Source organism: Neovison vison, chromosome 3 (assembly GCF_020171115.1).
Source record: "Neovison vison isolate M4711 chromosome 3, ASM_NN_V1, whole genome shotgun sequence".
Lineage (NCBI taxonomy): Eukaryota > Metazoa > Chordata > Mammalia > Carnivora > Mustelidae > Neogale > Neogale vison.
In genome coordinates this window covers 115,349,454-115,360,858 of record NC_058093.1, presented here as the reverse complement: position 1 = coordinate 115,360,858, position 11,405 = coordinate 115,349,454, and the positions used below count along the sequence as shown (strand labels likewise).

At 42.3% G+C, this 11,405-nt stretch overlaps 1 protein-coding gene across 2 annotated transcripts in view; it reads right to left on the bottom strand.

Moving 5' to 3' along the window:
• Positions 1–81: 81 nt before the first annotated feature.
• The window catches only part of FAM168B (family with sequence similarity 168 member B), a 35,566-nt gene continuing 24,242 nt past the window's right edge, over positions 82–11,405 (bottom strand). For both annotated transcript variants that reach the window (XM_044242749.1, XM_044242750.1), the window contains exons 3-6: positions 7,254–7,396; positions 6,957–7,134; positions 5,149–5,274; positions 82–4,697 (exon numbers count right to left, since the gene is read on the bottom strand). In XM_044242749.1, coding sequence (XP_044098684.1) covers positions 5,162–5,274; positions 6,957–7,134; positions 7,254–7,396 — 434 coding nt within the window. In that variant the 3' untranslated portion in view covers positions 82–4,697; positions 5,149–5,161. The remainder of the gene's footprint in view (positions 4,698–5,148; positions 5,275–6,956; positions 7,135–7,253; positions 7,397–11,405) is intronic.

Below are 11,405 nucleotides of genomic sequence, written 5' to 3'. Positions count from 1 at the left end.
GAAACTCCTAACTTGGCCTCCCAGCCATGCCATACCACCTCAAGATAAAACCTGCAGGGAAAAAAAATTAAAATCATAATATGCAACACAAGTCAATCTTTATTGAAAACTGCAGTATTAATACATAACAATTCTTGTTACAATAAACGTGCTTTTAAGAATTTTAAATCTGAGCTCATCTACTCATCAGATTGCATAAAAAATTAAAATAGTATGAATTTACACATAATGGAACTGGCTCAGGATGGATGTTCCATTCCTTTGTATTGACTGACACCATAAGTTCAATGCAGAGGTGAGGGATGCCTTTAACACTGGAAGACAATGCTGACTTAAGCTTAAAAAAAGTACCAAGGGAATGGTCTAAAAAAACAGTATTTAAAAATCATTAAAAAGGAAGAAAAAAAAAAAAAAGGAACCATTTCCTAGTCAGTCACAACCCATGTGGCTCCGTGGGGCCTCTCCTCCAACACAGCTACCTGATCACAGCCATCACAGCAACCCTGAAAGGAGTACAGCACAGCCCAACTATTTTACTGACCACTAGTCTGCACAGGACCCATGGGAGAGTGACAAGTCTCAGGAGGCCCAAATGAGACACCTGTTCTAACACATCCACCCCGGGAGCACAGGTCTCCTGAAGCCTTCTGCAGGCTTCCTGAACAGACCCCTGCCTCTCTCTGTCTCCCTGTCCCAAGTAAGTAAACTTTAGTCCTGGGCATTCAGATAAGGTTACCCTATCGTTTTCTGTTCTTCAAATGAATTGGTCAGGGGGGGAGTGCTGCATGGTAAGTGGGGGGAAACAAATCCTCTGAAACATATAAGAACAACTTTGTGACTTTCTATCCAAAAAATCAGACCCTTTTCTGCAGAAAGATGACTTGCAGTCATCTGCAAGTCTGTTCAAAAAAGTCTGATGCACTTTCAGAAAGCTCAGGTGAGTAATAAAGAGCTCAGGGAAAAAACACACACAAACATTTGAGATGTGCTAGAGAGAAGAGCTAAGCAGTCTGCCCTTCCCCTGAGCCAACCACACTCTTCAGTAGAGACACTCCACCCACCCTTAGAAAGCACCAGAGAAGAACCAGAAGCTAACCCCCCACCCTCAAGCCATTCACCCTTAAAACTGCCCATAAGTCTGCTGATAGGTCAGACAGGTAACCTGTCCTGTCTGGGCAATACTTAGATTGGCAATGACTAGGGAATCCAGTCATTAGCTGCCAGAAAGAGAGAAGGTGGCCCAACTGGTCAGAGAAACACTGTTTCAATTGTTTACAAGAACTGGTGAAGAAGCCTAGATTTCCTTTTGGATGTAGGCCCCAATGTTGATATGGTTGGTGTATGCCACCTTTTCATTACCGACTGGCAGGCACACTCACAGAAACCCATATGCCAGGTAGCAGTATATCCAAAGTGCCTTAAGAATGTACTTTCTCTCCTTATAGAAGTGATGGTGCCACCAGATGGAGCAAAGCACTGTATGCTCAGTGTGCAAAAGGCAAGATGCTCATCAACCAGGTGCCCAGCCCAAAGCCCTCATGTCCTGTAAATACTACATTTGCATAGCACTCAAGAAACAGATTCACAGAATAGCAACTGGTAGGCCTAATAACCATACCAACAAGAATGTTCTGAAAAGATTTAACATGCGACATAAAAGGTTCTGGAAGAGCCTTGTCTCTGTGCCTATCACTATGAATGGCCTTGGCCCTGATGATGTTGGCCTCACTTCACAGAGGCAGCAAACTGATGGGACCAACACTCAACACTAAACACTCAAGTCACCTGGCCCAGATCCAAACAAAATTTCCATAAGCAAAAAAACGGACCTCCTAAGCCTCAGCAGAGAGGCTGTAGAACAATTTTTTTTTTAAATACCCATGATGACGTTCATGTTTAGAGGAATTAGGTCCTTCACTTGCCTATCTCCACTTCTAAAAGAACCATAATTCAGCTGAAAGACTCTCAAATTAGGAATGTCACGTACAAAAAGAAAAGTGAAGTTTCTCCGAATGTTCCATTATTATGCTTGGGATATCATATTATGCAGCTCTTTAACAGAAGTCTATTCCTTAATTAATTTTACTGGAATTAAATGTTGTTAAAATTATAACCTATGATAGCATTGCTACTATTCATATGTCCAGATTCCTACCTGCTAGACAAGATCTACCTTTCATTATATTTGATAGCTCAAGCCCTATCAGTTAAAATGGGAAAGATTTCCAGAGATGTAATCCATTATGCAAAAGTATTTGATAAAGTACTCACCTTCACAAAAGGGAAAAAAGATTAAAAAAAAAAAAAAACTATAAGGGGGAAAGTGTTTATGAAGCCGATATAAATGAAGGCAAAATGCAATCTACCCTTCTTGCTCTCAAAAACACCATTTAATTCAGTGCTTGTGAAAACACTCACCCTGTGTGTGCCAGGTCTCAAGCCAGCCCAATGAAGCATCATCTATAACTTCTTTCTGCTCAATTCAAATGACCCCACCCCTTTACATATAGTTTTGTGTGTGTGTGTGTGCGTGTGCGTGTACGTGTACGTGCCCATTTTGTGATATTTAGGGCTTTTCTAAAGCATACATTAAAACTGTATTTTCTCCTAATCTATTACCCTAAACTGGGGAAACTGGCTTTTCCTCTACTTGGGCAGTTCACCCCTACAACCCTTAGAAACGATCAAATATTTATTACAAACCATTTACTATGGAATTACCAACAAAGAGTTGAAGAAGTGGACACAAATCGTGTGCCTGAAGTAAATGGTTCACACACACACACACACACACACACACACACACACACACACGGGTTAAGTGCTAATAAAGCAATTTAAAGTACTTATCAGAGTAAGCACACTATGTTAACAGACATTAGGAATAAGGACTCTTCTGTTTACAATGATCCATGCAAAAATATTGCTAAACTTCTTATAAAATAAAATGTGAAAAAGAAAATTATGGGGTATTTACTATAAAAAAATAAGGTTACCAAAGGCTCAGGGGTCAGGTGTCCTACTCACCAAACGGGGCTGAATGACAAACCAGTGCCAGAGTCCTGACCTAGCTGCCAGAGATGGAGGGGTAAGGTTCCCTCCCCAACCAAAGCCCACAACACTTAAAACAATGATGGGGTGAACAGGAGCATACCCCACCCCCACCTGACAGACTGCTGAAAGGGAACAAAACCCTCACCCTCCCACCCCCTCTCTGAACAGACACATACTCCCATCAATACAAGTTGGGCACACTTAGGCAAAAAAATCCTCTTCATTTCTTATGTACAATATTCAGACTCTAAACACAAAACCATTTCCAAGTAAACCCTGGCAGGCAAATACATTCTGATGCTGCCTGGCCCTTTGCTGTCCATACCTGCTTTGTGCCAAGAGCCCTCAGCTTAAAGACATAGCAGACTAGGCTCACAGACAAGAGGCACCAGCTCTTCCCTCACACCTCCACAGACCCACCTCCAGAAGCAGCCTCCAAATGGTTTCAGATGACAAGTCCCCATCAGGTGGATAGGCCCAAACATAGCCACAGCCCTGCCTCTCCAGAAGAAACAACTTCAAATAAAGTTTGTTCCCTTTTACTAGTTCTTAAATATATAATTTTCTTCATAACAGACAGCTGAAATCTTCGCCCTTTGTGGAGATGGTGGTGAGAATTAACAATGCCTACATAGGTTTTCAGTGGACTGAAATATCTCTTGGGGGGAGGGCGGAAGGAATGGTTTCCTAAATTAAGTAAAGGAGAGAAGCCAATACCTTCTCCAAGTGTGGCTATTTCTCCTTCACATATCTTCCATCCCAGGAAAATAATTTAGTTGTATATAGGACTTTTCCAGTAAAGATACAGAAAACCTCATCTCTATCTATAAGAAGCCTGTCATAAAAACTTAGATGGCAGAGAAAATTGCTTTGCTGATGAAGACCACCTCTTGCCCCTAACTATACTGGCCACACAACTCTACACTTTCATGATGATTTTTAAGAATGTCCATACCACAATGCCCCGCAAGAATAAATGGCAAGAAAGGAATGCCCAGTAAGCTGGCTGTGTCCCAAGCAGTGGCAGCCCTCTCTGCACTCTCCCTGTCCCTCCAACCCTCTCCCCACGCCATGCAGTAAGAATGAAAGAAACAGATGGCTGAAAAATCAAAGTCCACTTTACCAACTGGCAACCCACCTCAACCCCAAAGGCTGAATCATCATCTAAGGGATTTCAGATACTCTATGAAGAAATTCACTTTAACACTTATAACTTTAAGACTCTGCATACATTACAACAGTGCATTAGTGATACAAGTTATAAAATGCTTTTCCATTCCTTTGGGTTTTGCATATGATGGTTTTGCATCAGTCACTGCAGGTAGATTGAGCAAGCTTTGTTTTTGTGTTTGTTTTTTTAAACATGCATTCAACTAGATATGATTCAGAATAGATTAATACTCCCTTTTTATCATTACAGTTAGCTAAAAAATTGCCAGGCAGCCCACAGAACAGGATTTGCTTTAAGACCAACCCACAGAGTTAGTTGGAGACTAATGGTGCTGGGACCTGCTGGGCTGGGCCATAGTAGTGTTTAGCTAAGTGTAGAGAGCATTAAGAAGAAAGTCCAGGTTGGAGGCACGAGGCCTGCAGCACCAGCTGTGGAACCTCCATGATGTGACTGCACAGCTCCATCCTCAAACCTGGCAGGGGGAGAAAGACAGATAGACAGTCAACAAAGAGTACCTCTGACACCACTGTTCCAAAAAGGAGGTGTTTCATTCAACTCAAGGAAGACAAAATCCACTAGGACCAGAAAGGACAGCAAGGAGAGGCCACTGCTCCTGGTTCCTGTGGACCTCAGAGAGACTTCCAGTTACAACCAGAATCCTATTTTCTGCAAAACCAGTGGGAGATTACAGCATGGAACAGGAAAGGAACAACGTCTATAGTGTAAACAGCAAGTACTCAATGATTCCTTTCCTTCTTCTACTTTATAGAGTCCCAGTAAGAACAAAAATTTAAATACCACACTGCTCTTGGATTAATTAGTAGCATTTTTCTCATCAGTGTTTAAAATATGTTAGATTGTCATTCTGTACCATAAAAAATGCACTTAGTTAAGAACTGACACAGGTTTCACCAGTCACTTACATTTGCAGGGTGATCACCACTGAGGGGGCACGTAGCTGTAGGTGGGTGTTCCTGGGGCCCGATACGTGGGCACAGTGACTGGGTGGGGGGCAACAGGAGTTGGGGAGTGAGCGGTCAGAAGGGTACCTGGAAGAAAGAGCAGCTGTCTCAGTGGCAGGCAGCACCAGACACACACATGGCTAGCCTGTGTCACCGCACAGCTACATGCTGCCTGATGAGAGAGCTCTGAGACCTGGCCTGCTTGGAAAAGAAGGAGGTACACAGGAAGAGAGGTAGTCTTGACCTAGAGTGCTGTCAGAACTCTGATCATACACAACTCAAAGTTGTACGAACACAGCAAGCTCATGTGATAATATCTATAGAAGGCTTTGTGTCTCCCCTTCACAAGAGCATACTCAATGATTTTTGGAAATCAGACGACAACTGATGAAATAAAAAATTTATTATTCTGCCTTAAAAAGGAAGGAAATTTGTTACATGTTACAACATGGATGAACCTTAAGGACATTATGTTAAGTAAAATAAGCCAGTCACAAAAAGATACATCCAAAAGGACTACACTCAATGAGGTATCTCAAGTAGTCAAATGACAAAGTAAATGGTGATGGCCAGAAGCTTGGCTGGGGTCGGGGGACAACTCAGGGGATAAGGGAAGTTGTTATTTAATGAGCAGACCTTCAGTTTTGCAAGGTGAAAAAATTGTTTTACAAAAACATGACTATACTATATACAGTTAAAAATGGTTAAGACGGTAATAAATTGAAGAGAGGGAAGACACTAAACCACATGAGTTTCTGAATACATGAATATAATTATATTTCCCTTATAGCTAGAGAAAACTCTCTGAGTCCATTTGTAGATAAGCAGAACCTCAAACCTAACAGCCTTACCTTGCTTCTCTTTACTTCCCATCTCCCTGCCCACAACCAGCCCACAGCCTTTCATCCCTCCTTCCACATGCCTCAAACATGCAGTTGCTGTCTCTTCACAGGTAAGTATGGGAAACCCATATACAATGGAGATTCTGGGCAGAAAACATACACCTTTCTCTCTGGCACAATCTCCCTATGCTGAAGTTTAAGAGAGAGACAGACAGAGAAGGAACACTGAAAAAAAACAAAAACAAAACAAAAAAAAGCCAGTGCAATCAAATGCATCCTGTGTACCTGGCCAGCCTGCCATAGATAATTCATATGCCCACTGGAGGTAACCTAAACCCTAGACATTACATCAAGTCCCCAGGGGCTCCAGAGTCCAAGATGATGGGCACATCCTACCCAGGAGTCTCATATCTCTGTGATTTATCAAGGAAAGCCTTGGGAAACAAAGTTGACCAATGCCAAAGGATTTCTACAAGTAGCTGTTCTATCTGTTAACACAAAGCTAGTTTTCTTAGATTTATGCAAACACCAACATTCACAGACTAAAGGGAGGTATCAGGAGGGCCAGACCACCTAGACACAAAGTAACCTCCTTCTGTTCAAGCTTGGTATGCTCCTCAGAAGGACCGGCCACTCCCTGGCCCTAATGCCAAGAGCTCAGCTCACCCGTCAAATACAGAGATCACTACCCAGTCATGGCCACAGGGAAGGTACTTAGTTCTTGGCTTATTACTCTAAACCCCAAACCCAGACTCCTCTCAAGTGAAAGGAGAAGAGGAGGAAATGAAGGGAAGGGAAAGAAAATGTTCCTTTCCTAAGAAAATGTCCTTCCATACAACTCGAAGCATGAAAAATCAAACCAAAGTTCAAAGAATTAGTGAGCTCTCCCGCCATCATAAAACAGGCAAACCAGGGTCACGGACTCACCTGCCGACATGGCCATAGTGGTCCCGGCCACCATGCCCATGGTGACGCCGTTGCCTCTAGGTGGAGGAATGGGAGCAGGGTACACCGTCGCTGGCATGCCATTGGGCTGCACCACTGTAGTGTGGTGGATGACGTGAGGGGGTGCTGCATACAGGGGCTGTGTGTAGTACGTGCCTTGCTGTGGAGGAGAGGAGAGTCAACTGCCACAAGGCTGCACACCCCATGGCTCAGAGCCCAGAGAGAACCAACCCTTCCCATATGCACCATTAACAGACCCAAAGCACATCCCAGGCCTACCTGCGCGTAGGGGCTCTGCTGGGGGTAGGCACTTCGCACAGGGTACACAGCAGTCTGGTAGGGGTTGGGGGAGGAGGAGTATGGTGGCACTGCCCCGCTGGTGGGGGAACAGGACACTTTGTAAGGTGTGCCAGGAGTGTAACCTGAAACAAAGAAGCCAATGGCCATGAAAAACCCAGAGCTTTCCCTCTAAGGTCAGGAACAAGACAAGGATGCCCACTCTCACCACTGTTACTCAATAGAGTACTGGAAGTTCTAGTCACAGCAGTTACACAAGAAATACACGTCATCCAAAATCATAAGGAGGAAGTAAAACTGTCTCTATCTGCAGATGACATGACACTACACAGAGAAAATGCTAAAGACGCCATCAAAAAACTAGAAAATAAATGAATTAGGTAAAACTGCAGGACATGAATATATAGAAATCTGATGCATTTCTACACACTAGTAACAAAGCAGAAGAGAAATTAAGAAAACAGTCCCATTTCCAACTTTACCAAAAAGAATAAGGTACCTAGAAATACATCTAACCAAGGAGGTGGAAGACCTGTGCTCTGAGAACTGTAGAACACACCGATGCAAAAAAACTGAAGACGACACAAACAAATGGAAAGATACACCACACTCATGAACTGGAAGAATACAGCTAAAATGTCCATACTACCAAAAGCAATATATAGATTCAACGTAATTCCCATCAAAATACCAATAGCATGGGTGCCTGGGTGGCTCAATTGGTTAAGCAACTGCCTTCAGCTCAGGTCATGATCCCAGAGTCCTGGGACTGAGTTCCACACGGCTCCCAGCTCCATGGTTCTCCCTTTGAGCTTCTCCCCTCTCATGCTCTCACACTCTCTCTCTAATAAATAAATAAAATCTTTTTTTTAAATAGCATTTTTCACAGAACTAGAACTCACAATCCTAAAACTTTTTTATGGAACCACAAAAAAGACCCCAAATAGGCAAAGCAATCTTGAGAAAGAAGAACAAAGCTGGAGGTATAAAAAGCTGACAATACAGTACTGGCAGAAAAACAGACACATAGATCAATGGAACAGAATAGAGAGCCCAGAAGTAAACCCATGTTTTTATGGCCAATCAATGATCTACAACACAGGAGGCAAGAATATACCATGGGGAAAAGATGGGGTTTTTTTGGATGAATGGTGTTGGGGAAAAATAGCTACATGCAAAAATATGAAAATGGACCACTTTCTTACACCATTCACAAAAAATAAAATGGATTAAAGATCTAAATGTGAGACCTGAAACCTTTAAAGTCCTAAAAGAAAATAGAGGCAATAATCTCTTGTACAATGGCCTTAGCAACATTATTTATGGATCTCTCAAGCAAGGGAAACAAAAGCAAAAATAAACTATTAGAACTACATCAAACTAAAAAGCTTCTGCACAGGGGTGCCTGGGTGGTACAACTGACTGAGTGTCTGACTCTTGGTTTCTGCCCAAGTCATGATCTCAGGGTCATGGAATCAAGCCCCCTGCCCACTTTCGGTTTCCACACTAAAGGAGTCTGCTTTGGTGTCTCCCTCTCTCTATGCCCCTCCCTCCCGCAACCATTAGCTCTCTCTGAAAAAAAAACCTAAAAAATAAAAAGCTTCTGCACAGCAAAGTAATCCATAACAGAACAAAAAGACTATGTACTAAATGGGAGATAAGATCTGCAAATGAAAAATCTGATAAGGTGTTAATATCCAAAATACATAAAGAACACCACCAAAGGGGCGCCTGGGTGGCTCAGTGGGTTAAAGCCTCTGCCTTTGGCTTGGGTCGTGATCCCAGGGTCCTGGGATTGAGCCCCGCGTCGGGCTCTCTACTCAGCAGGGATCCTGCTTCCCTTCCTCTCCCTCTGCCTGCTTCTGCCTGCTTGTGATCTCTGTCTGTCAAATAAAAATAAATAAAAATCTTAAACAAACAAACAAACAAAACACCACCAAAAAACCAAATGATCCAGTTAACGAATGGGCAGAAGACCTGAATAGACATTTTTCCAAAGAAGATCTCAGAGGGCTAACAGACATATGAAAAGATGCTCAACATAACTCAACATGAGAGAAATGCAAATCAAAATCACAATGAGATCTATCTCACACCAGTCAGAATGGCTAGTATCAAAAAGACAAGGAATAACAAGAGCTGGCAAGGATGTGGAGAAAGGGGAATCCTGGTGAACTGTTGGTGGGAATGTAAATTGGTACAGCCACTATAGGAAAATAATATGAACATTCCTCAAAAAGTTAAAAACTAATATACCCCATGATCCAGTATTTCCTCTATTGGGTATTTAACCAAAGAAAATGAAAATACTACTTTGGAAAGATACATATGTACCTGTTTTTACTGTCGCATTATTTACAACAGCCAAGATACAGAAGCAACCCAACTATCCAATGACAGAATGGATAAAGATGATATTATGTATATGATGCACCCCCCCACACACAGACACACAGTGGAATATTACTCAGCCATAAAAAAGAATGAGATCTTGTCATTTGCGACAACATAGGATGGACCTAGAGAATATTATGTTAAGTGAAATAAGTCAAGACTGAGAAAGACAAATACTATATGATCTGGCGATTTCACTTATATTTGCAATCCAAAAAACAAAACAAATCCACAAACAGCCTCAAAAATAGAGAACAAAAAAGCAGTGGTTGCTGGGCTGAGGGGTGGAGGGAATGGTGATGGGCAAAACATATAAAGGGGATTATGTGGTACAAATGTCCAGTTACAATGTCAGTCAGTCATGGAGATGAAAAGTAGAGTACAGGGAATACAGAGTACAGGGAATAACACTGCACTATGAGAGATGGTGAGCACTCACTGTGCTGAGCAATGAGCAATACAAAGAAATGTTATATCACTATGTTTGTACACCTAAAACTAACAAAAAATGTAAAAAGGAAAGAGAAAAAAGCCTTAATTCAAACCCACTTTCATGCCTGGCACAGGGAAGGAACAAAGCAGTGAGGAACAAAGCATTGTTACAGCCCTGACTGCAGTCAAGATCTGACACTACTGTGGACCTATCTTCCACAAATATCTGACTTCATTTCTAGACCTGATGTGCAAGTACATGTGTGTGAACTGGGGTAGGTGGCATTTTGGGGGAGAATGGAAAAAACAAAGGAGAAAGTTCTACTGAGAGTATACTCAATACAGGAGTAGGAAAGAAATACCTGTCCTGTGGGAATATAAATTGGTACATCTTTCTGGGGCACAATCTGGCATTAGAAGTATGGATTGGAACAAACTCAACTATAAGAATGCGAATCACAGTGCTCTTTATTATAGCAAAATAAAAGGGGTTGGGGGAGAAACTTGTTGAACACCAGGGCTAAGGTAAAAAGATTGAGTTAAGACAGCAAGTTGAACACATATATTTGCCTCTCCACAAAGTGAGAATAAATCAGATTAACAAATTAAAGATGTAAAGCCACACAAAGAATGGGAAAAAAGACAACAGTTTGGAATCTAAAAGACAGAAATGGAAAATGACTTGGGAGACTCAAAATAGCTACATCGTAGCCAACAGTGAAAAAGGCCGAGAAGCAGCCTACTACCAGGAACAGGAACACCTCTTCCAAAAACCTGGAAACTATCAGCACTTGCTTCCAGGAGTTGATAGAGGGCTGAAGTCTGGAAGAGTGGCTAGAGTCTGTCTGGGTAAGTAGGAAGATGTCTGGCTCCCCTTCCTGACTCCCCATCCCAACACAGAACAGTGGCTTATTCTAAATGAGGGTATGCAAAGGTCTTTGAACTGCTATGTTCGTAGCAGCTTTATTCATAATGACCGAATGTCCACCAGCAGACTGGTATATCCATATAATAAAATACTAGTTAGCAACCAAAAAGATACAACTGCTGATAAATACAACATGGCATAAATTTCAAACTGTAAAATGCAAAGGAAACCAGATATAAGAATACATGCTGAGGGGCGCCTGGGTGGCTCAGTGGGTTAGGCCTCTGCCTTCAGCTCAGGTCATGATCTCAGGGTCCTGGGATCGGGCCCCGCATCAGGCTCTCTGCTCCGCAGGGAGCCTGCTTCCTCTCTCTCTCTCTCTGCCTACTTGTGATCTCCCTGTCAAATAAATAAATAAAATATGTTTAAAAAAAAAAAAA